The sequence below is a fragment of the Pholis gunnellus genome (assembly GCF_910591455.1).
Source record: "Pholis gunnellus genome assembly, chromosome: 16".
Lineage (NCBI taxonomy): Eukaryota > Metazoa > Chordata > Actinopteri > Perciformes > Pholidae > Pholis > Pholis gunnellus.
This window is the reverse complement of record NC_136543.1, coordinates 15,327,986-15,353,440: the sequence shown is the minus strand read 5'-3', so window position 1 is coordinate 15,353,440 and position 25,455 is coordinate 15,327,986. Positions and strand designations below refer to the sequence as shown.

At 43.7% G+C, this 25,455-nt stretch overlaps 4 protein-coding genes across 4 annotated transcripts; 1 reads left to right on the top strand and 3 right to left on the bottom strand.

Moving 5' to 3' along the window:
* The first annotated feature begins 319 nt into the window (after positions 1–319).
* Positions 320–3,656, top strand: gja4 (gap junction protein alpha 4). Its single transcript, XM_079176687.1, has 2 exons — positions 320–379; positions 1,998–3,656. The coding sequence occupies exon 2, from the start codon at positions 2,007–2,009 to the stop codon at positions 3,120–3,122; it is 1,116 nt and encodes a 371-aa protein (XP_079032813.1). The 5' UTR covers positions 320–379; positions 1,998–2,006; the 3' UTR covers positions 3,123–3,656.
* Positions 3,657–10,740: 7,084 nt separating this feature from the next.
* smim12 (small integral membrane protein 12) lies at positions 10,741–12,682 on the bottom strand. Its single transcript, XM_079175641.1, has 2 exons — positions 12,643–12,682; positions 10,741–11,749 (listed from the first exon to the last, which is right to left on the bottom strand). The coding sequence occupies exon 2, from the start codon at positions 11,719–11,721 to the stop codon at positions 11,449–11,451; it is 273 nt and encodes a 90-aa protein (XP_079031767.1). The 5' UTR covers positions 11,722–11,749; positions 12,643–12,682; the 3' UTR covers positions 10,741–11,448.
* Positions 12,683–15,138: 2,456 nt separating this feature from the next.
* On the bottom strand, positions 15,139–19,546 carry pef1 (penta-EF-hand domain containing 1). The gene is made up of 5 exons (XM_079176508.1): positions 19,462–19,546; positions 18,472–18,718; positions 16,959–17,114; positions 16,336–16,479; positions 15,139–16,224 (listed from the first exon to the last, which is right to left on the bottom strand). The coding sequence occupies exons 1-5, from the start codon at positions 19,480–19,482 to the stop codon at positions 15,995–15,997; spliced, it is 798 nt and encodes a 265-aa protein (XP_079032634.1). The 5' UTR covers positions 19,483–19,546; the 3' UTR covers positions 15,139–15,994.
* Positions 19,547–20,112: 566 nt separating this feature from the next.
* On the bottom strand, positions 20,113–24,965 carry gjb9b (gap junction protein beta 9b). Its single transcript, XM_079176654.1, has 3 exons — positions 24,894–24,965; positions 21,214–21,701; positions 20,113–20,997 (listed from the first exon to the last, which is right to left on the bottom strand). The coding sequence occupies exons 2-3, from the start codon at positions 21,601–21,603 to the stop codon at positions 20,512–20,514; spliced, it is 876 nt and encodes a 291-aa protein (XP_079032780.1). The 5' UTR covers positions 21,604–21,701; positions 24,894–24,965; the 3' UTR covers positions 20,113–20,511.
* Positions 24,966–25,455: the final 490 nt, after the last annotated feature.

Genomic DNA, 25,455 nt, shown 5'->3' with positions numbered 1-25,455 from the left:
TGTCCATTCCTGAATCGACGTCTTAAGCTTCTTCGCCTCTAACCTTTTAAATAAGCGAAGTCAGGCGATACTCCCGTGTAATTAATGCAAACGGGTGGTCCCTTAAACAAAGTTTAAAACCCGAACGCCCCATGCGCAGTTAACGAGAGCTACTTTGAGTCCATCCCATTTCCTGGACGTAGTTCCTGAGGGACGGCCAAATAAACGGGCATGGGAAAGTTCTCCCCACTTTTTCCGATTACATCGATGCTTTTTTAAACAAACCGACTGGAGCTGCAGATCGCTACTGTAGGGAGCGGAACGAGACATTAAAAGTACACTGAGTGCTGAGACCAGTACACCAAATAAGGAGACAAACCCCGCTTCACGAGAGAGAAAGGTAAGACACTTTTCCAATTAGGAACTAAACCAGATTAGGATTGTTCACGTGACAAAAAACAATATCTAATATTGTGTAATAAGGACATAATCATACGTCCCTGTAGTTCTCAAAAGTTCTCAACGAGTGAGTTGCACTGTGTTTGATATTGGTTTTATTCCCCTTAAGAACCAGAATAACAATTCTACAAGGGTCTAACAGTACCTAGCATTGTTTTTTATTAACTTTTGGTGGGTAATTCTACTTTTGTGTTATTATTGTATCACCTTCTGTATTCCTATAGGCAATTACAGGATGGACTTCTGAATCTCTATTGTATTCCAGTCTTTCAGTATAAATAACAGTGAATCTTTGGTCCTTAATATTGAGTTTTATGCTTATTTATTTAATTAGCCTGCCTTGTATTTTTTTTAATGATATATGTTTTATGATAAGCCTGGAAATTACTTTAAACATAGACTCATCAATAGTCCTGCGAAAAGCCTTGTAACTTGAAGTGTCTGTTGAACAGGCTTTCTTGGTTAAAGTGTTTTATTGTATTTTATACTGTGACATACTTAGTGGTGAACTGTATCTGTGTATTCGGTGGTATGTTTGTTAGAGATAACAGTGGTACTCAAGACAATGCTGTCAGAGGTGGATCAGTCCAGTTATCAGACCAAAATCCCTGACCGTCCATTGTCTTGTCTCATCCTGTCAGAAAGTTTGTATTGTCACTATTAGGACATTTTCTTTTCTCAGAGGGGAAGAAATAACAAAAAAAACAGAAATAGTCTAAGCTGTCACAGCTGAGCCTCAACTCTGCTGAACAAACAGGATGTTTATTCAGATGTGTGTGTATTTGTGTGTGTTTGTGTGTGCGCTCGAGCAATGCTTTTATGAAACTGGTCCCAGTATGATTTTACTAAGCTAAGCTTTAATTGGTTCATAAATGTTTGCATTTAATAATGCTGTGTAGTGTTAAAGAGAGCGGCTTCTCTTGATCTCATTTACTCCAGTTTTACTGTGAAAGCGCACACCATTTCCCTTCATAAATGTTAACTTTAGTGCCATGTGTTTTTGTTTTAGTACATTTTAGTGCATGGAGGCCTTGTTTTTTTACATCTTGATGATGAGGAGTTGGAGCCCACCCTAACAACGTTGTGAGCTCATGGAAGAACTAATAAGAACTAATAGGCAGCCAAATACGCATGTTCCCCAGTAAAAAGACACCATTATACTGAAAAGGTTGGAGAAATGTAGCTAATTTGTTGCTCATAGAAATCATTAAACATGTACGCTTCAGCTGAAAACCTTTAAAAATGTAGTCATGGAAGTAAAATATATCCATTAGGTGTTAAATGGCACATTCAAGCCAATCTGTTGAGCAATGGAGCAGTAAACGAAATACGACATGCATAACTACAACTAAACTTGGCACCCGATACAACTTGTCACCATTTAAACAGACGGAAAAGCCTTTCAACAACAGCCTGACAGTGACTTAAAAACAACCTCTCCTCCTTTAGCATCCTCAGTTGTATTCTAAAAAAGATGTAGATTTAGAAACACTAAAGGTGAGCTAATTATCAAACATTCTCATCCCCCCCCCCCCCCCCCCCCCCGTCTGTCCTGTTAGGAGCAGAGGATGTCCAGAGCTGACTGGTCCTACCTGGAGCACCTGCTGGAGGAGGGCCAGGAGTATTCGACAGGCATTGGCCGTGTCTGGCTTACCGTTCTCTTCCTGTTTCGCATGCTGGTACTGGCAACTGCCGCTGAATCTGCCTGGGATGACGAGCAAGCTGACTTTGTCTGCAACACGCAGCAACCCGGCTGCACTGCTGTGTGTTACGACAGAGCCTTCCCCATCTCCCACTTTCGCTACTTTGTCCTCCAAGTCATCTTCGTCTCCACGCCGACCATCTTCTACTTTGGATACGTGGCTATAATGGCCGGGAAGGGCAAGGAAAACGAGGAGGATGAGAAGGAGGCAGAGGAAGGCAAAAGGGGAGGGAGAGCAACAGAGAGGGACAATAACAATGTGATTAAAGACAATGCAGAAGAGAAGGAGAAACACGGTGGGAGAGGTAGAAGAGCTGAGAAGGCTCCACCCAACGCTCCCAAACTGAAAGGAAAGCTGCTTTGGGCATATGCGTTCAGCATCGTGTCAAAAGTCCTCCTAGAGGTCGGCTTCATCCTAGGGCTGTGGTTCCTTTACGATGGCTTCTTCATTGCAGCAAAGTTTGAGTGCACCTGGTCCCCTTGTCCTCACACCGTGGACTGCTTTGTGTCTCGACCCACGGAGAAGACCATCTTCACCATCTACACTCAGGTGATCGCCACCATCTCCCTGCTCCTCAACCTCATCGAGCTCGTTCAGCTCGCTGTCTCCCATCGGCTGGAGAAATACCGTACCCAGCACCAAGACTACCTACCTCGGTCCGAGCAGGTACCGGCTCGACAGGAGGCTCCCGAACTTCAGACGGATACGTCTTACAAAGCAGGGGGCCATGTCAACCCCCCCATGCTGGGTGAGGCTACATGCTTCCCCAACCCCTGTGAGAGCTACGGGGATCTGGCGATTGAGGTGAACTGGGGACCCAGGGAGGCCGGGGGTGACCTGCTCCCCAGTTACGTGAACTGCATGGGGGCTATGAAAACATCACATTCCCCCAGAGTCCATTATAAGGCACACGCACAGCACACAGGGAAAAACACTAGGGGTACCTTTAAGGCACACTCAAAACAGAAGCATTACGTATGACGCGGTCAGATGTGGCGACGTGTTGCTCATGACCATGAAGGCTGTGGGGTTTTTTCGGGGTCTTCCAGTTTATATTTTTATAAATATTTTGCTGCACATGACACTCCACAGTCAGGAGTGCACAATGAGAGCTCAAACAAGGGGGAAAGGAAGAACAACTATTGCACTGTGAACTCGATGCCTCAGAGGCAGGCAAAAAAAACCCTGAGATTTGTCAGATAAATGGACCTATTCAAAATTAAACATTTTGAGAACACTCCTCAAGGCAAAGCAAATGAGACTCCACAATGAGAGACGACTACAGTCATAAGATGTCTTCATGGCAGTGGAAAAAACAGTGCAGCGGGGGGTCTGCAGTCGGCCTGGGGATATTGTGGGAGTGTGTATGGGAGAGCATGCAGTAGAACCAGATTTAAGCATATTCCTCTGAGATATACACTGTAACCCCTTGAGTTCTTTGAACCCCCCCCCCCCCCACCATGGCGCCGTCCACACCGTGGAATGTACTGATCTCTGGATACTGCTCTGCTCCCAAGGGGATAATGGCTACGTGGATGCGGACATGCATGCATGCACACACACAATGTACTTTTCCCCCCTTTCACCCAGTAAGATTTGGTCGCTCAAGTTGGGGGACGTGGGCTGGGGAAGACATGGCTAAAGAGAAGGAGAGCCAAACCAGAGGAATTCTGGGATTGTAAATGACTTATCGTTGCCGGTAACCAGAATAATTTAGCAACGAGGAACGACGGAGAGAGAGAGAGGACCACCGCATACTAGTTCATGAGAGCTAAATAATCCGGTATGAAAATGAAACATTTTCCGAGAGCTTGAGAGAGAACCTCAAAAGATGCATTAGTGAATGCATATTGAATGGACTGAAAGTGGTACAGAAATGTGCAGGCTTAATTAAATTAAACGACTTATGAATTATGTGAAAACTGTATTTAATGTTTAAAGTATTATGAAGAAATACCTGTGTTTTATATTTATTTTTTTGTGAAAAATAAAGTTTAAAGTATAAAATAATGATGACATTGTCAAATGATGGTATCATTTTTATATATCCTACCACATAACACATTTACCAGAGATGCTACAGAGACTACGTTCCATACAAGTGCATCTGTTGTGTACAGAATGGTTGGATTTCCTTTTCCTTCTCTCGGGCTTAGATTTCTGTGTGAGGATCGTGTCTCTGAAGTGTGTATTGCTTCTCTGTCCAACTTCTGTGTCCAACCTCTATCCAAATACTGTCACAATACGGAGGTACTGAATCACTCAAGGGAAAGCTCTTTGGCAATAACGGAAAGATGGAGGTATGGAGAAGTGGATGAGATTTACAGGTTATCATGTGCGTAACCTCCTGACGGGAAAAAATCATTTTGATTTAATGGCTGTTTTCAAATCCGTAGCTGGCTCTACGGGAAGAAAAGCATCAATTATATGCCGGTAAAAGTTCATACAAGGTGGAACAGCACTTTGTGCTGAACCTCTTTAGAATCCACTGGGGAGTCCTGCCTGTTAACGCTGTTTTCGTGGAGAGCAATTGATAAAATCCAGCACCTTCAACAAAGGTGCTCGCCCGAGCGCTGAATGAATGCAGTCATATGTCTTTTCAGGGCCGGCAGCGGCAGCATCTGCAATACGGCACACATTTCCAGCAATTCACCGAACTGTCTCCATGACGATAAGCGGTTATCTATGGCAGGAAAGGGGGCTTATGGGAAATTCAAGTGAGACAGGTTCTCATAAAACAAACCGCTTGAACTGTGCGAGGCCAAGCAAGAACTCCCAACAAGCAGCTGAGAAACAGAAATTACAAAGGATATAATAAGAAGAAAACAGTTTCTCTGTCGTCGGAGTGGAATGTGTTTTTACTGTGGGCAGCCTCTCCCCAGCGTCGAGGATGAATTGGCAGATACTGTTGAGGGAACAACACAAACAGAGCCGGCTGAAGCTGCCCAGTTCAATGTCTGCTCACAAGAACTTGGCTGGCATTCCAGTGCAGACTTGTTGTCTTAGTGCAGGTGGGTGGGTGCATTTGTGTGCACTTGTGCGCACGTGTCCAATGCGATTGTTCATGTGTGTGTTTTCGCAAAAAGCCAGAGGGGTCACGGAACAGATTTTGCACGGGGCGACCCATATCGGCCCTCTGCTGCCAACAAAAAGCCAGCAGCGGAACAGCGGAGCTCCCTTTTACATCCATCTTCCCTTACAGCCGATCAAGCCGGAGAAGCTCGACGCCCTGCTCTATTCTTTCCACAGAGTAAACTCTCGCCTCCTGTTCAGTGAAGCAAATACAACTCTCCGAGATGAAAACAACATTGCAGGTTATTTGCTGCTCCAACAGCCATTTTTTTTCTTCTTCTGCGCAGTCAATGCCTACCCGCCAGAGAAATTGCCCCCTAACAGTGCATGTGAAAGTGATGTTTTAACTACATGTTCCTCTGTCAGGAGATTAGTAAAAATCTTCCCACATTCATTGGCTTTGATTACCTAATATTCACGTCTAGACTGTTTCCCAAACTCAGGGCCATCAAATCAGACACACACTGCTTGCAGAAGGACGTTCCAATAAAAACGTCACAATGGAGATTATTGGTTTGTGTACAGCTGGGGTTAATAAAAGCGGGAGTCATTAGCTGGGAAGACCCCAATTTATGCGACAGGTCATCCTTAACGGCTATACATGCATCCTCTGGGATCAGCTGCCATTTCCTGACATTGTTGAAGTCACTGCTGATGCATTTCCTCACTCCACTGGTGAATCCACATGGCGCTGATCACACACAAAGAAAGGCAATGTCTCAGCTTTGGTGAATGAGTGTACACACACATATACACACACACACACACACACACACACACACACACACACACACACACACACACACACACACACTACAGTATACAAGCTATTAGACTGTGAAGCAGTTCAAAGTGCTGTTAAGCAGCCTCAGGGCTCAAGCGGTTCATAAAAGACCAACTGTTATGCCCAGCGGCAACTCTCCTTTAGGGAAGATCTTACAGTCGTGCTTTGCACCAGACTCTGGTCGCCCACCTATTCCTGCCAGCTGCACTATATCGAGGAAACACCCTGAACGGGCAGAGAAGGCACTCACATACCTAAACATACACTCAAGACGTATGGAAAGACCAGCTTGACCTCACGTCACAAAACTCAGACTTTCACACACACAGACACACACACACACACACATGTATAAACAAGGGACCAGCACGGCTGAAAATAGCAAGCTATGGGGGGAATGAGGTTGTGCAAGATCTCTTTATTTGCCCGTAATTGGAAATAATGTGCCTCGCACAGCAAAGACCACTTTTTTTTAGGGGTTTACTGTTTATGTTGTAGTATGTGTGTGTGTATGTGTGTTAAAGACATACAGCGGGATGTGTGCCAACTCCCTTTGTTTCACTGAACGTACGTACACACAATACCGACACACTGCTTTCGCCGTATCCATAACAATGTCACGTCCAAGCACCCAGTCCTTAATTTGGCCATTTGTGCTACTGGACAAAACAAGACAAAAATGCTTTCAGCTGTACCTAAATTTAAACTTTGCATAGGAAGTGGGTGTTTCCTGTTCCAGTATTGTTTCTCCCCAAGGGATTGGTGGTTTGGGATTGTTCACCCTGACTATTGGACTGCGGTGGGCATTGTTGCATTGTTTTGTCCGAGCTCCCCCGTGTTTTGTTTTTCTTATGTCACGGCCGCCCCATCAAAGGCCAGTGAAGGATGAGGGAAATGGGCAAAGTGCCGGCTGTGCGGCTGGAGTCAATTGAGAGGGCTGGTACCATTTATAGCTCGCACAGAGAGAGTTTGTGTGTGTGTGTGTGTGTGTGTGTGTGTGTGTGTGTGTGTGTGTGTGTGTGTGTGTGTGTGTGTGTGTGAGGTGGGGCGGGGCATGAACCAGGGCTGCTTGTGTCTCTCTTCAGCTGTTGGTTGTCAAATTGAATTACCGGTAGATTTTGAGGACTTAGACTGGAGTCTTTTGGGATTAATGTCAAAGCTGTGCTGAATACAAAGCTGCATTAATCAATATTTCTACATTGACAATGAGTCAGTTGACTGGAGGTGAAAGGGGTCATAGTGAAGAACTATAAGAGAATTATCGTCCAACTCTAGAGTCCTCCTCAGCTCTATAGAGAGTGTTAGCGTCTTTCAGCTCATTGTTTTGAGTAATATCTAATGTCAACCAATTTAGTTAGTCCAACTCTATTATGCATCTGGCTGTCAGAGAGGTTTTGGGATCATTTTCATCCTTTAATTGCCCATGTGAAAAAGAATATCTCAAAATGTGTTTTCCTTGACCTCTGTGTGATTCCCTTTACATGTTTATGGCAAGCTTCTTGTCTGTGTATACATTTGATATACAGCATTACCTGAATTCCTGGATTCTGTGTGTGTGTGTGTGTTGGGCAGGCGGGGGGGTTGTTTAATGGGGAACGTGGTGCCCTTCCAGCATGCAGATAATTCTATTGTTCATGAAGCAAAGGGAACACCGTCTCCGGCCCGTCCACTCAGGATGTTGGGTTGGACCTCCTTAAAAAAAAGGAACAGCCAGCATCACCCGCACCCATTATCCCCATCATCCAGCAATAACAATGGAGCACCTCCAACATCCTCCTCCCTTCCCAAGAGCCTCGGTGCTTGGTTCCCACAGTACTGTGTAGTTGTGGGACATTGTTAGACAACCGACCTGTCCTCTAGTTGTTCCCAGGCAGACAGGCGCACACACACACACACACACACACACACACACACACACACACACACACACACACACACACACACACCTAAACACACCACGCTCCTTGTTAACTCTATTAGTATAATTTAGCTTTCCCTCCACTTCTCCATCCTTGCTAGTTTCAAATGGAAACTTCCACCGGCTTGAAGTAATTGACTCTCCGAACATGCACAACTCAGCAGTGAAGCGGGTCATTCCACTGATAGCAAACTCAAGAGGGGAGTACAAGCTGATGACTGCCGATAGCACAGCATTCACGACTCCGGTGCCAATGTATCTGGGCCTCATAATCTTTCCCCATTTCACTAGCTGGCAGGGTAACGTAGCATAACTTATCCTGGCACTCTGGAAAGGTTATCCTCCATTAAGAGAGCTCCTGGGGTACGGAGAGATGGACCTTTCCGATTCATTATTTAACGCTGGAAAGACCGCGGGACTGGAGTAAAAGTTTCAACAAAAATAATTGTTAGAGTTCACTCTAAGTGCATGTGAGCTACCACGTGTCGGATTTAAAAGGCTTCATAAAGTTTTCTCATTTTGTAGCGTTTTACGACACATCTTGAATCGATGGTGGATTCTTATTAAATTCTTTGTTCCCTGACCACACCACCCCTCTTGTTTTAGTAATAAGGATAATAAAGGTTTTCTTGATTGAATATATGTACACACGGAGACCAAAGCTCATGTCGGGTGCAGGCAACATCACCAAAGTCTTCCTACATATTCCTTCAAGACTATATTATTCTAAAAAACACACAGTGAATCATTGTTTTTGTTGGACTACTTTATAAATCTGTGACGTTACTGGTGTGTTGTGAGATAAAGAGAAGAAAGCTGCCCTTAAAAGGATAAAGTGAATTCTAGCCTCATGTTGTTATGCTCTTGCATGTATCAAAAGGAATGTTTTCACGTAGAAATGTTGTGCCGGTAGCTCTTTGGTGATGCATTTCAAAATGAACAGCAATGACAGCAGCAGGACCAACTGTGATCTGTGTCCTAATGCATTAAGAGGGGCTATTCATACTGTGCAACTGAGCATTTCTGCAGTGGCTGATGGAGAGCAACATCCTTATCCGCTGACAGCTTCATCCATCACCAATGTTGCTTTAGGCCCTGTTCTTCAGACATGGTTTAACTAATCACTTTCATCAGGCCAAAATGAGCCTGTTCACTCTCATCCAGCTAACTGGGTTTGTTTGAACGCAGTTAAAAGATTGATTGGTTGATCTTAGAACAGTGCTCTCTTATTTTGAAATGAAGGCGACATTGTGTAGAGAGTTGTGACCATGATCAGCAGTCATATGATTGGTTGAATGCTGCGCTTACATAAGTATAGAGGGCTGAGAGGCCTCCCAGCATGCACTGGGGTAATAGACACATGGACATCAGGGCCCAATCCCAAACTCCTCACACTGACTAACCGGTCCAATCATAAAGTCCTAAAGCCTTAAACCCTGAACCCTCAGGGACTTCACCGACGTCACCTGTTAAAAGGTTGAGTGTGAGAGGCTGGGGGGGCCTGCAATGGTGTCAAAATGAAGGGGCCAGCACTTTGCTGCGACACATCATGTTATGTACACATCATGTTATGTACAATCGTGGGTATTTATTTTATATCTTTTTACTCCCCGAGTTGAACGTCTTCCAGGCTTTTGCCACTCGAGATGAGTTATTTGTCAAATAATCTATTTACTTGTTTTTGTCAAAACAGCTTTAATAACTAAATGAAAATAATAGTTAATGAATAAACTATCTGTGTAATATAGTCTCTGCTTCCAATCCTCTGATCTTTTTATGTTCCATCTTTAATCCTTAATGTTTGAGTAAATGGGATGTGCCAGGCTGAACGCCTATGTGCCGTCCTCTTTATTACCTTTTTAAAGTCTCATGCTTCCACTGGTTACCCCGTGTTTAACGTCACATGGCAATGAATTGTGGGTAATTCCCTTGGGCATAGTCTGCATCTGATGCTGAAAATGTCTGCGAGAGAGCCCTCAAACACTCGACGATTTGAGGTGTTCTTGCATTGTTACTGGCGTCTTTGTTGTTACACAGTTATGAGTGAGTGCTGTAACACAGTGAAGTATTTTGCAAACAAGTCTAGTCAAATAACTTACCTTCATTAAACACATTCTAATTGAAACGGTTTCAATGTTCCCCATCATAACGTCATAGTTGAAATTCGTGTTGTGTGGTTCTATCGGCCTTTTTGACAGTCGAATGTATCTTTTCTATTTTAAGGTCGGTTCTTTTTTTCAGGGTATCTATTTCATTTTGTGTATTTTATTGTGCAACACTTTGTATTGAAAATAAAACTGTGATAGTTACCGTAACAAGCTGTGATGATTTCACATCTAAAATACTCACATCTATGAGGAAAAAGGGATCCTTTGTGTGTGAAATTGACTTCTCGTATGGGTATGGCTCAACCCAAGAGCACTCTTGAACCAGCGATCTGTGAATCAGCGTGTACATCTGGAGGTTTGGGCGATATTAAGGACTTGTTGTTCAGACAACAGCTGCAAATACATTTTAAGCCAGATTTGAAGAACTAAAAAAAAATCCAGACTCCACCCTCATACCCGAGGCAGAATGCCTTGCTTTGCCTCGCGCATTCCCTCGAACATAATTTCCTTCTCGAAGCTGAATAAGCAGAGTCATTACTTCCTTCCTTTGACTTTGATGTTACTGCCTGTCCTTGGCAGCAGTCTTGTTTCATATCCAAGTGGGATCGGATATTTGTTTGGACCTAAAGTGATAAAAATTCAAACATTTGTTTAATTAATTTGTTAGAAAAAATCAGTAGCAGGAACTGGTGATAAAGAATCATCCAAGCATTTTCAGCAAACATTCCTTTATTCATCATATTTCTTTTTTCAGTAACGCATAATTACAGCGCGAGATGTGCAAACCATCCAGACAATAGGACTATAAGCAGCTTAAACATCCTGAGACCTCCCACATAGTTGGCTTATTTTGTCACATACCATCAAAAAGGTTACATGAGATAAAAAGAACTACAACAAAGACCCGTCTCTCCGCTCTTCCTTCGCTTTCATGTTCGCAATCAGTCCTTTCTAAAACACACAGAAACGATTAAAAAGGAGAAGCGCTTTCTGACAGGCTCGGAGCGTGAACATTATTTCCATCTTTGACATCTCTTGCGTGTGATTTAAACAGCAGAGACACAATAACATTTGTGTGATAATTACACAACTAGATGTACAGAAAACAGACAAAGAACAGTTTCCACCAAACCCCGTCATGAGTTCAAAGCCTGGACACCCAGAGGCTCAATATTTCATGCGTTTTAAATTATAGTATCTTACTTTAGGTATTGACCAATGCATGAACAGAGGCTTGTGTGACATCAAGGAGAAGGTCAAAGAATCACATACAGCACATATGGGCTGTGTTTGATTTACACAGGCAAGCTGGTGCACGAGTGAGGATGTATGGCTGAGGTACGAATGGATGTTTTTTTCCCTCCGTGGCCCACAATGCACTGCTGCTGAGAGAGGGTAAACACATGTCTCTCACACCAACCCGGGTTAGCTCTTCTCGGGTCGGTTCCTGTTCAGAGCGGCTCTAGGTGCGAACTCCAGTTTCTCTTTCAGGCTAAGCACCTGGGTGCTGTCCACACCCTCTTGTTCTTGCAGCTTCCTATCCTCCCTCAGCTCCAGGATGCTCTTCTCCTCTCTGGCTTTCGGGGTCCGCCCGATAAACCACTCCAGGTGGTAGCCCACTGCTCCCACCACGAAGGCCACGGGGAAGGTGACGTAAGGGGCATAGGTCCGCGCCGCTGTCCAAAATAGAGGCCACATGACTGCACTCCGCTTCGGCTCCCGGGGGCTCCATAGGGATAAATAGAAGAGAAAGTTGTGAGTGCGTTTCAGCGTACATTAACGATTGATTACAGTGTTACAGTATGTAGTATGAGGGGGAAGTGAAGAGCCATTCATACATAAAAGAGCATTTATGTAGCTACCATTGCCAACATGAGTATTCCTATATTATTTAATAATGTTCCAATCGGTTACTAAAACACAAAAGGAGAAAAAATGATACTTTTATATCACATTTTAAATAATAGTTACTAGAAAAGAAGAAACAGAGTGTAACGTTACTGTATCCAGACAAACATGTATGATTTGTGTTGGGTAACATGAACCAGTCCGTGCCACACGTGGCTACGACGGCTACGCTGACACAGCCAGCCGTTAATAGAACTAGCTCGCAACGTTACCTTCTGTCGAGGGATACTCGTATCATCACACATTTACAACTTCAAATGATATTGTCATTCATTTTGTTTGCGCGTCGCGTCATACCCGACGTGCTGAGTGACTATCCTCGATTCAGAAGGGGCAATAATCTGTATACCCAGAGCCGTACGCTTTACTTTTAAATAAGACATTAAAATGACATGTTCACATTCGTTATGGAGTTTGGTGCGCCGTCTGCCAACCGGAACAGGGCTGCTAACAACCTGGACAGAGCATCTGAAAGCATGCATTCGTGTTTACTTTCTATGTTGACTTGTGTAATGAAAGTCATATTATGAACAGGGGTGTGTAACCGCTGACTATAAATAACGCGAAGTGACACGTGAGGTTACAATCCGCGCAGTGACAGACCTTCTGCAGCTAAACCTGCACCAGCTACCGTTACTAGAAACGAGTCCGTGTGATGTTTTGTCTCTGTATTATTGTGATAAAGGTAATAGTTCATTCGTCTCCACTCACCTTTACTGTTTGCACTTTGGTGCAGCAGCGGAAATACGCAATATCCGTCTGTGGACTTCCGGGTTGGATTTCATTGGCTGACGAGCCTCGCTTTGCTGCAACGTGTGTTCTCGGTGCGTTAGCACCGCTCAGTGGTGACAATAGCGCACTACAGTTGAGATGAGGAAGGCCGAAACATCTATTTACATTCTTTGTTTTAGAAAAACACAAAGGGAATCAACATTATATACGTACAACACTAGGCTACACCTTCTATACAATAATATAAAATACATATATTCAGTTTAAGATCACTAAAATGGGGACTAACTGCAACAGAAAATGAAATTAGAGGCTAGTGATCCACTAATAGGGTTACACAGTATGTGAATAAAACAGTATTATAACTTTTTTGTTCATCCTTTTACAACTGAAACTATTTCCCCACAATAATGAATTACATTTTATTTAATGATGTGACCTAATACATGCTTAATAATCAAATAACCTCATGTGCTTTGTGGCTTTACAGTCGAGGGAGCTGTGCTCTTACACAACATAGTCTATATATGCATGTTTATCCCTTCCTGGAAGCCATAGAAATGCAATCTCTTTTGGTGTTCAAACAATCTATTGCATTCTTGAAGAAAATCCTCCTCTCAAGGAATACTCATGAAAGGCTGACAGATCTGTCAGCAGGATTGTGTCATACGCAAACAAGGCGTGAACAAGCCCTCTCGGATGACAAACCCCTCAAGTGTCATGACACTTTTCTTTTAGTTCAAAAGCACACTTTGACATGTAAAGAACAGACACACTTTTAGAGGCTTGGTAAAAAAAACACAAACTCTTGAAGAAGTTTTGCTTTTGTTTACTTTAACTGCTTATGAGGGATGCAGAGACATTGTGGACGTTTCAGGGAAACCATAAATTGCAGCATTGACTATAGGGGGGGGTGGGGGTGGGGGATATGCTACTGCAGTTTCTGGGTAAGTGAATCAGTAAATGTTCTTTCTAAGGCACCATATGATTGATGACACTGATATTTCAGCTCGCAGGCCCAAAAGTTTTTCCCCAAAGCTGTGCCATGCAGTGTGCAGGGCACAGGGCTGATCTATAGCGATTGGAATGCAGCCTGTCGTGGAGCGACAACGAGTCGGAAACCGCGGATGACCGGTTCTGACTCATTGGTCATTTGTGCAGAGGGAGAAAGTTTTTTTTTTTAAATGGAGCTAAATCCAAATTTGTTTATGTTCTCATTACTTCTAAAGACTGCTGGAATGATTGTGATTAACAGGATTCTGTGTGGGTGATTATGCTTCACGCTTCAGAATGATTCTTTTAAGCAGTTCCTCCCTCTCTGCTGTCCATCTCGTAGTTGCCAAAAACTGGCATTTGATAAATCCTTTCAGATAAATCCTTTCAGATAAAGTGGAAATGTGCTCATCATCCCCTGCGGGAAAAAACAACATTACTTGTGCCAGTTCTGCTTCACCAGCAATATTAGCAGTGCCAGGATTATTTCATCAGCTCCTGCTTATTAGTGAATGAGATTTAGAGCTGCACTAGCCAAGAGTTTTATGTACAAAACAAATACAACCATTTTATCACTCCAAATCACAAACTGTCCTCGCTAACTGAAGCCCCGCAGACCTGCTTATTCGCCCCAAGGTAATTACAGATGTCAGGCATGGCCAGCAGTGGTGGAAAATGCCCTCATTACACAGGAAATGACAATCAGGACTTAGGGTAAATCACCACTGAAGCCAGAAAAAAAGGCTGCTGAAACCTTCAAGCATGGCGCACCTTCGGTCACGCTTGCAAGTCCCCAAACTCAAATGGTTTTGAAAGCGGTCCAGCCACTGAACCACATCCACGTTCAGGCAATGAGTCAGATAGGCAGGGAGGATGTGACACGAAATGTGCTTAAGGACGTGGGACAGCCAAGTTTAGCCTTAGATTAAGATGGAGGCCGAGGGGCAAGGACTAGACGGATGCGAGATATGAGCGAAAACGATGCACGAGGGGAGTTTGATGGATTGCCTCTGATTTGGAAAGAGACGAGGAGGAGCAGGAGGACTCTTGACACGGACTGTGATGAAGCAGAGTAACAGATGGGGAGGGAAAGAAGCGCCAGATGTGGAAGGAGGAAGACAGAGGCTCTTCTGCTCCTTTGTGCGGCCAATCTGCCCTACAAAAGGAGAAATGAGCATCTGATTTGGGACATTTTGAGGGCAAAGGTGACGAGTAGGGTCTGGATCTACAACTGCACTTCTGCTGGATAACACATCAATTTTGAAGTGATTTACCTCCATTTCACGATTCGGTTTTCTCTGTTTTCAGTCCAGAAAAAAAAACATCAGCCAAGCGCATTGAGATCCACGTAAAGTGTTTACTGCTGCATTTACACAATACTTGCCTTTCAAATCCAGAATAAACACGACAGCATGCAGCTTCTTCAAAGTGTAGGAACTGTACTTTTTTCATTTGTGTGAAGAACATGAATACATCAAAACGTGATAGAAAAGCATTTATTTGTTTTTGGCATTAAGAACCATGATGTTATCTGATTTCAGACCACCTAAGTGGAGTGTTTTATCTATTAAAGCACTGGCCCGACAACCACTGAAGATCCATTTCATTGATTGGAAAGAGGAAAACATAACAAGGAACAATTATTAATGCTTTTGGGAGGTTTTTTATCTTCCCCGATGGATAATTGTTTTTATTTCTGGTTGATACTGGCTTACAGGAGGAGTGCAATGTAGCAGACAACTTTGTTACAGAGCTTTAACGGCAACACCCCACTAACCGTGAGGAGTAGAATAATTCAAATATTAGAAAAAGTGGCTGTATTTTGGCTAATTATACACAGTACAATATAAAGCAATGTTCAATACAATGTGCAACCATTGCATGGAAACACCCTCTGGAGATGCTGAATATTCCTGATGGCATTCTGATGGCACAGGAACCGGTTAATGTCTGCATATGAGCAAATTCATCAGGTATGAATGTCAAAAATCACACATGTGTAAACAAGGCCTCGTTTGCAGTTTATGGTAAAACTATAACTGGGACTCTATAGCACCAGTCACCTGTAAAACAATCACTTTTTTGCGCCTGGTGAAAGCTAAGCCATCCAGTAAAGGCTTTCGCTGCCTTTTTTTAACAGCCAATGAACTTTGATGCAAGGCTTTTTACCTCCTTACAGCAACAAGCCACGGAATGATGTGTTCCGGCTGATATACTGCACACATTCAGATGGAGGCACTTATGGCAGAGCACTGAAAACGTGAGCAAAACATGACCTGAACACGGAATGATACGATGAATCCACAGTGCAGACGGATTGCCGGTGGAGCGGGGGGGCTCACATGAGCCTGGTGACGGCCCCAGAGAGGAAATCCTCGTAGTTGAGGCGGATGTTGCCCGTCATGGTCGTGTCTCTCTCCCTGAAGACCTGCGTCATGCTCTGGAGCTGGGTGCACACCTGGATGAAGCGGTCCAGCTGGATGCCGGGTCGCCCGCGCGGCACGGTGAAGCGGCGCACCAACGTCTCGGAAAACTGCGGACTCAGGTTGTAGCCCATCTGAGCGAGGGCTAGAGGACGGACAGACAAGACGGGAAGTTCATTGTTATCTGCTGAAAGGTTGTATTTCAGGCTTCAGATCATGCTTCATTGTCGGGTCTTTCACACACAAACGGGGCTACCTTGGTGTAACTCCGTGCCACTGATACAGCCTGAGCGGTCTCTGTCGTACTGCTGAAAGAGCGCCCTCCACCGCTGCATGAATTCCCACAGTGCTGAGAAGCCAAATATGTCCATTCGACCGGACCGCGTCTTGTCAAACATGTCTAAAAGGAAAAACAAAGCACAGGACAGTTTGAGGTGCATTCTGGGCCATGTATCGAGCGAACCCTCTGTCCATCATCATGACTCTTCTCCTTGTATTATTTAAAAGTAGCACACAAGAGTCACTCAGTTCTCATTAGGATAATGGAACATATTAGTCACTGCCTGAAAAACACAACTGGAATTTCGGGATACTAGTGCAACTAACAGGTAACCCAGACGGACACGTATATATTTTAGGTTGACTCCTCTTGGCTAGCTCGAACTATTTTTAGAAATGTAAGGCCACACACTTATAAAACCAGCCTACTTTCTTTTTCCAGCCACTCTTTTATCCTTTTCTTTTTCCTAAGGCACTATTTTTTTTCATCCATTTTGCTGTAGACACTAAGGCATTTTATTTATAACCAATTCCACAACATGGAGCTACCTCCCACTCGCACCGTTGAGCTTTTCATTTGGCCGCAACTGCAGCACTTACTGATCATCATGAGGCAGGTCTCGTCATTGAAAGCAGACCAGTTGGAGTTGACGAGTGCCTGCTTCAGCTCCTTTAGGTTGATGAAGCCGCTGCGGTCCGTGTCCACGGTGTGGAACCACTGGTACGCCTCTTGGCTAACACCAGGAGGGATGTTTCCTACAGGGAGGAAGAATCAGAGCAGTGAGGGGAGGGTGGAGAGAGAAGTGGTGGCTCAGAATGACTTTGAAGAGGCCCATCACTGCAAGATGGTTTTCTCAGCACGCTTTTGTTGTTTTTAATATATTTCTTTATCATTTCAGAGAAGCTCTCCGACTTTGAGGAGTAACATGTGTGTGTGTGTGTGGTAGGGGTGGGGGATGGTCAAAGGAAAAGATAGCGGCTTCCTCGTTCTAATGGAAAACAACTATTTATCTATCGGGGGATGAAGGAACACACTTCTACTGTCTGACAGCTGGAAGTGAGCTGACTCTCCAGCAGCAACTTGATCATAAATAATAATACTACATCTGTGCTTTAGAAGGCACTGATTTGGCAAACAGCATGGAGTTTATTGACTATAACGTGGAATATACTTCATAAAGGGATGATATGATTCCTACAACAAAGTACATTATATATGCAGGAGCATTGACACATGCAGGAGGAATGTGTGGAAAGGAGGAAAAAAAAGTATTAAGGTCTGGTTTGCTACAGCTTAGATAACATCTAACAATTCAACTACCCCATTCATATCATTAAAATACGTTATATTCTTCCAGTAAAGGAAAAACAGCTGAAATCGGGAGTATTATAATCGGACTGGTACGGTTTGTGTATTCTGCTGAAGAATACCTCCCCAACCTTAGCTACACATGCTCAGTGTTTCATAAGAAGGTAGCCGCAGGGTCAAGTGTTGAGGAAAGGTCCTCCCAGAAAAAGGGAGATGGTGTCGGGGCAAGAAGCCATTATCTGAGTACATGGCGGAAGAGACAAGGGGGGGGGGGATGTTAGAAAATACGAAATACGGTATGAGACAAGAGGAGGAGTGGAGGCAGGGCTGATTGTCAGGAAAAGGAATGGGGAGAGTGGGGCAGGAGACCCTGATGGATTCTGTCCCTGTGGGAAGTGATGGCAACATAGGCTTTTTCTTGGATGCTACAGGAAACAGTGTAATCACACACATGCGCGAGCACACACACACACACACACACACACACACACGCTACACTCTTTACCCATCTGTCTCTTACTTTAGCCCTCACTCAGTATTACCGGAGTCATCACTCCAGCCGTGTAATCCTGCTGAGGGGCACACACTGAACCCTGTCTCTACATGACTGTCAGCGAACGTAAATCATTTCCTATCCATCATCCCAGCAGAGAGCGAGGGAAAGAGAGAGAGAGAAAAAAATTAGTGGAAAAGCAATGAAGATGGGGGAATAAGAGCCCATCCGCAGTCTCCTCGTGTTCACAATATGCCCGTTCAACTCACACAGGCAGCGGTGCCCCAGAAGCATCTCCAGTCTCAGCTTACCTGCAGGAGCCTGGTGTCCATAATGTCCTCCATGGGGCTGTCCCCCGTAACCCCCATAATGCCCGGCGGGGGCACCACCTGGTCCATGCCCATACTGCCCTCCTTGAACTGGAGCTCCATAAGCACCATACTGGCCCCCTGGCTGATGTGGTGCACCTCCGTATGGAGCCGAGGGGCTGGCCCCGTAGGGACCACTGCCTCCCCCGTATGGAGCGGCAGGTGGTCGGTGGCCTCCTCCTGGATAGCCCTACAGGGATAAGACAAGACTGTGTGATGAGTACAAGGAATAAACGAGCTGTGTGTGTATTACATTGTGATATATATGAAACAATTACACAACATGTAATTAGTTTGTTAAATATGATTAATTGTTATAGTGTACATGGGATACAGAGTTGCTGTTTAGAGATGAATGCATCAGTAATAATTAATACATCCTATAAAAGCCTACAGGACCCATTCCCAGCACTTAATTAACTAACATTTTGCTGTAAATAGACTACTTTTGAACTTTCATAATACCTCTACTGTGAGACATTGTCACGTTTTACTTGTAAGGATCTGAATACTTCTTACACCTCTAAAGTAATGTTACAAGCTGTAGAAAACTAGGAGGAAATGCACGAACTAAACAATCAAGATTCCTTTGGTGATATACAAAACGGAAATATTAAAACAGCTAACGCTCACTTACATATTGCTTCACCATAACTCCAGCAATGTTAGCGCCATCCTAATGTATATAACATTCAGAAAACACACTGCAACATAAGCTAAAGGACGTTATTACCACGTAGCAGCACCATTTACATTACTAACTGTTATAGCAAACAGATGAATAGCTAACGTTAACGTCACTTGTGTTTTTCGTGTCCTAAAACATTAGTTACGTTATATCAAGGAAATGAAACAGATATTACAGTTATTTAACAATGTAAACATGTTGTGCTAATTAACATAAACAAAACACAAAATGCAGTATTTCGATACCTGGCCGTAGTGGAAACTCATTTCTGACAGACTTCAGCAAGGCAGCCGTGAAAGGCGGATACAGATACTGAACCGTCCGGCTCGCGGTCGGCAGCTATTGGTGCATTTCCGGGTCTGTCACCACCGCACCCGCGTCTCCTGCTCCTGATTGGACGGCAGAGTGGAAAAGTGCTGACGACGGAAACAGTATGAATCACTATGCCCATCACGCTCATGAATAGAAGCGAATACTTACTGAGTTAGTCACTCACTGTGTCATTCTGTTACGCTGGGTTTACTGCGAGTCTGTTTAAGTTTTGACTTCATATTATTTTAGGGATATATACCGTATCTTCACTGTCGGACATAAACCCTTAATTTATAGCTCTAAATTACGTTCTGAATCAGCTTTATTGGCCAAGTATGTGTACACATTCAACAAATGTAATGTAGCTACTGTTTTTATATATTCATGTTGACCTACTTGTATACAATCATGTGTTTATTGTTACATGCATCTGTGTTCATCTTTGTTCTCCTTTCTTTCTTAATTAAGCTGTATTTCTGCTTCTGTAAAATTGTTCTTGGAACTATGTGTAAGTGTGTTGGGATTCATGTATGACAATTCTGAAATGTTTTTTTTAAAAAGAACAAAGGACACATACAAAGAAATATTTAAAAAGTGAAGTAACTTTATATATCACAACAATAAATACAAAAATAACATTATCTGGAGTCTTCTTTCACTTTCAAAGAGTAATCAATTAAGTGGGTATAAAAACATCTTTTGTATAATTTTGTTACCATGCCTGTATCATACCTTCATTAATAAACAATTCGGATGTATTAGCATGAGAACACAAAATGCCAACCGGACTCAAAATACCTCTTCAGCAATAAAGAGCATTTTCTTCACATTGCATGTCTGAGAACAAAAAAAACCTTCAAGAGATTTCTGCCGTTCACTGAAGGATCTGTGCTTTATCTTGTTTTATACATATGGGGCAGTGTGTAGTCTCAGAGAAAGTGCATTTACACCACATGGGGTCCTCCAATATTTCATAGTTTTATTTACTCAGAGGAGAAATGCTGCTCCACCAGCTTGTGCATACGGCGCATCTCTCTCTCTGTCTCTTTCATAGATGGCTTCTCCTCTGTCTTGGTGTTACTGAGATTTTGGATGGAGGCCGTAGGATCCATTCTGACTGATGTTTTGGACCTGAACTCTGACCTGGGTTTAGCCAGCGGCGACATCTCGTGACTCTCGGCAAACAGTTTCCTGTCTGCATCGGTCTTCTTCTTGATGAGTTTCTGGACGCGTTTGCAGATGAGGTAAACCATCTCACAGATGCACATTAAGATGCAGAGGGCAGAGGAGACCACCATGAAGATGGTGAAGATCTTCTTCTCGGTGGGCCGTGATATGTAGCAGTCCACTGTGTTGGGGCACGGCGGCAGGGAGCACTTGGACAGGCGGGGCATGTCGTAGCCTGCGTAGACGTGGTGCAGGATGTAGAGAAAGCCTGCATCAAAGCCGGCCTTGAAAATCAGACTCACCTATGAAAAGATTCATGAGGGTTAAACCGGGAGACAACAAATCATCTATAATTATGAAAATGTTTTCTACTGCCTTTTGTACATAGCCATGATAATTATTTCTGATATTTCCACACTGATTATTCAGTGACGAAGCACTGCAGTATCTGTCATTTGTTTACGTGTAACATCTCCAGCAAGACTACAAAAATAAACTTTCGTCTCCTCTGTTCTTACCAGGTACGTCCACCACAGCCCCCCACGTTTCTTCCCGGGGTGGGCGTACAAATGGGCGCCCTTGTGCGAGGTGGTGTACTGCATGTCCTTCTTCTCGCGATACTTGACGTGCCCCACCACCATCAGCGACGGGCAGGTGACGAAGATGAGCTGCAGGGCCCACAGGCGGATGTGGGAGATGGGGAAGACGTAGTCGTAGCACACGTTGTTGCAGCCCGGCTGGGCCGTGTTACAGACAAAGTCCTTGTTCTCGTCGCCCCACACCCGCTGGGCCGCCACCACGAACACCATCACCCGGAAGACGAAGACCATGGAGAGCCACACGCGGCCGAACACAGTGGAGTACTTGTTGACCCCACTGATGAGGCTCTCCAAAGCAGACCAGTTCATGACTGCTGCCTTAGAGGTGGATGAGGGGACGGAGGAGGCTGAGAGCTCCTCAGGACACCAGGTGGGATTGGTGGGATGAGGTTCTTGATGATCTAAACCTGAGTTAAGGAAGAAGGACAAAGTAGATAAAAAAGCACTCAAAAGTGAAAAACTCTATTTACAAAAATCCCCTCAATAGGAATGTTTTTTTGCAACTGAGGGAGTTTAATCGAATTATGCTATTCTCTGCCTGCTTATCTAATGCTTCACTAGAAAATGTGCATTGAAGTATATGAATGGAAACACGGTTAATGTCAGTTTATAATGCACACTTTCTATTATAGATCTTTATTACAAGTCCAAGCCGACATAACTCTACGGCATCATCAGGGTTATTTTCTCAGATTGAACAAGGCTACTCCTTAAATATGTGTTTATCTATATTCGTAACACTATATAATAGTGACACCATAAAAATATATTACATCTTTCATGTGGTGTCATTTCCCCATCCCTGCAAGATGGGGAAACAAAAAAGCAATTTTGAAGTTTGTGATCAGTCGTGAGGCAACAAAACAACCAGGGACAAGTTTCACAAACATATTCCCAGTCATACCGGATCTATATTTACACAGAGCTGCCGTTTAAGCACCGTCTCATTATACATCAGTGGGTGAGTCATCATCGGAGCCTCCCTTTGCTGAAGAGACAAACCAATACTCTCAACTCGATTAGTCAGCTATTTGAACAGTGAGGCTGATCATGCCGCCAAAGCCATCTCTGTAACCCCAAGTGCCCGTTGCAGTCTTGGTTCTTCAAAGGACTATTATGGGATAGCGTTTCATTGAAGAATGTTAAGCATGCCTTGATGGTACCACGGGACCCGCACTCTGAGACACAGAGGGAATTTTGGTTAAAATATCACCATGTGGATTTAATGGTCTGATCGTGTGCAGACTTTAAAGAGGAGCTGTTATATATCAACTGCACAGCCAGTTCTGTGTTTCTTTGTGTGTGTGTTTGTATGCTTTCAGATTGCTTTGTTTGCATGTGTATCCTCCTCCACTCACGTGTCTCTCTCTGGGGTTTGGTGGTGTGTCAATGAAGTGGTGTTTGCATATAGGTGTGTACTGTACTGTATGTGTACATGTACTGTATGTGCAGAATGAGTGTTTAAAGTCACCGTGAGCAACTTTTACCTGGTTATGAAACAGTCTCAGTTTAATTCTGGTGCTTCTATATGACCTACACATGCAAACGAGACCATCAGCGAGAAGATAGGCTATTTAGTCATTCTTAATGCTTGTCATTGGTACCACCAGGTCGGACTCCATGCAAAATCGGAGAAAACCATGCAGTTTCAACAAAAACTCCGGCGTGCCTCCAGCAGCAAGCAGTCCACCACAGACAGACCCAGAACCGACTTCGCTACCACCCTCAACCTGCAGCTCCACGCCTGGCAGCAGCCTCTGGAGCAGCCTACTGGAGACCCAGGCCATATTGCTAGGCCCGCTGGAGGGGAAAAAAGGCATGGAAGAACCAGAACCAGGACTGAGCAGGGCAGAATGTCAGACCCTGCTGCAGTAAAACAAGACGTTTTCTAACAGGAATCTGGTGCTTGGAAACACTAGTACCTTTGTCTACAAGGACCGCCAAATCAACACAAATTGAAATTTCCTTGTTGTAGCTTTAAAAATATGACTTAAGGGTGCAAACATCTTTGAATTACATATTTGATTGTAAACACAAGGAAGGTCTGTTACGCCACAGAAGAGATACGATTTCTTTAGGATTTTATTTTCAGCAACAAAAAAAAAAAAATGCTTCTGTCACAGAATGACATGGTGTGACAGAAGAAAAAGTTGGATAACAGCCTCCATGTCCACTGTTCCATTTCAATACTGTCTCGTCGAATCCATAGTATTTGAATTCAGAAACACTTTCCTTCTGCATTTCTGGCATCACTGTAGACATATAGCTGTCAAATCAGTTGCTATTTCCTCTCTTATCCAGAAGTCCTGACTGTTAAATTACACAGCATGAAAAGACTTGACTCAATGAATGCCTTCACAGTCACAACATAACTGAATATACTGAAAGCCAGATACATTCCGTCACTGCTGATGTTCTAAGTGGAGAATACAACCAGAGGTGTTATTAAGAACATGTGATTTATCAGTGTGAGTTTTCTCCCAATCTCATGCAAAATACACACTCCAGCGTACACAAACTTTGAGGTGACATTCAGCCCCGGATGGTAAAAAAAAAAGAACGAAAACCCCACAGAAAACAGTATATCTTGTCTCAGGGCGATGGCAAAGCTCGACCACAATTTGTTTTCCTATTTGCTCTAGATTGCAATGTAGCCTTCGCTACCGACAGCAGCCAGCCTCGTCTATCTCTTTGCCGGGTGTTTGTCTTTCTCTTTTGCCGTGACAGACGAGACGTATCATGCTTTCTCAACTGAGAAATAACCTCGGGTTCTGTGATGCATTTGATTCCAATATTCCTTCCCGGTGCGATGCAAATACAGCTCTAGTGCCTTCATTAAGAGTCTAACACAGTGTACAAGAGTTGTGCTTCTCATGGGAAAATGACCATAAACATGCTCAGCATCACAGAAACAGATGCAGTGTTATAGGCCGGGGTAGTTAGAACATACCTCGTTACAATTTATACTTAAATTGTCTTCATCCTCAGTGCAGATCTCCATGTCTACAGCTTTGTCTTGACCAATGTGTAACCACCTTGACTGACCCAGTGATAGATCCGTAGCTGTTACTTGTTCTACAGGTTGAGCTGCTTTTCCATCCACCAAGTCTACATTGTCTGTATGAGTCAACGCTTCCAGGCTACCAAGGTGGGGTTGACGTTCTCTTGCGAGCCTTTCTTCTTCCCATCTCTGCTTTTCTTTCTTTTCCTGTCATTCGCACGTCTCGACTTAATACCTTCATCCTGACCTTGTTCAATTTTTCAAGGTAACGCATATCAGCCAGAGGAGTAAAGCACAAGCGATACGTGTGTAGTTTTATTCGCAGAGCTTCCAGTTATCTGTCTTTACAAATCTCACTCTTTTGTGCGCACCAGGCTGCGCTTTTTTCTTCTTTTTTTTGACATACAAGATCTTCACTCGTATAATAGAAAAGGAACAGAATGAACAATAGCCTTGCCCTTTTAGTGTCCCTGTTTCTTCCACTATCTTTTGTCCCCTTGAGTTCTTTCTATACATCAGATATCAAACTGAAATGAATCTGCATCACATGTATTTTCTTGATCTAACACTTGTTATAAATAAAGACGGAGCCCCTTACCTTAGACACAGGGGAAGCAGTGTAACAGAGAAGCTCCCTGCCCGTGACCTTGTGTCGATGCTAACTGACACGGTCTCACCTGGATATTTTGAAGGGAGTTGACTTTGAGGTGTAAACCTGCTGGAAGTGTCATAAATGGGAGGGATGGAAGGGTGGGTGGAGCATTGCACACAAACACCAACATAGATTTACACACTGGCGGTTTCAAGCTGGAATTGTTTTGCATGAGCATACCTGTCGTGAGGGGGGGAGGGAGTTCAGGGACACAGTAGGGAAATATGTAACGTCAGAGAAAGGAAAGAGAAACAGTGTGACAGACAGTTAGCTGGACACGGGAGAAGAAAGAACTACTTCTAAGCCTTCTCAAAATGAAACTGATAAATATCAAAACAGTACTTTGGAATAAAAAGTGAAAGAAAACACAGGGGGAATTACAGCGAGTACTTTTTAAAAGAAAACGTAGAATGGGCAAACAATGATGTCAGCAAACAAATACAAATAAAAAAACACCCAAAATCCCCTATGGGATCATATTCAGATCCCAAAGTCTTCTTAGCCCTTA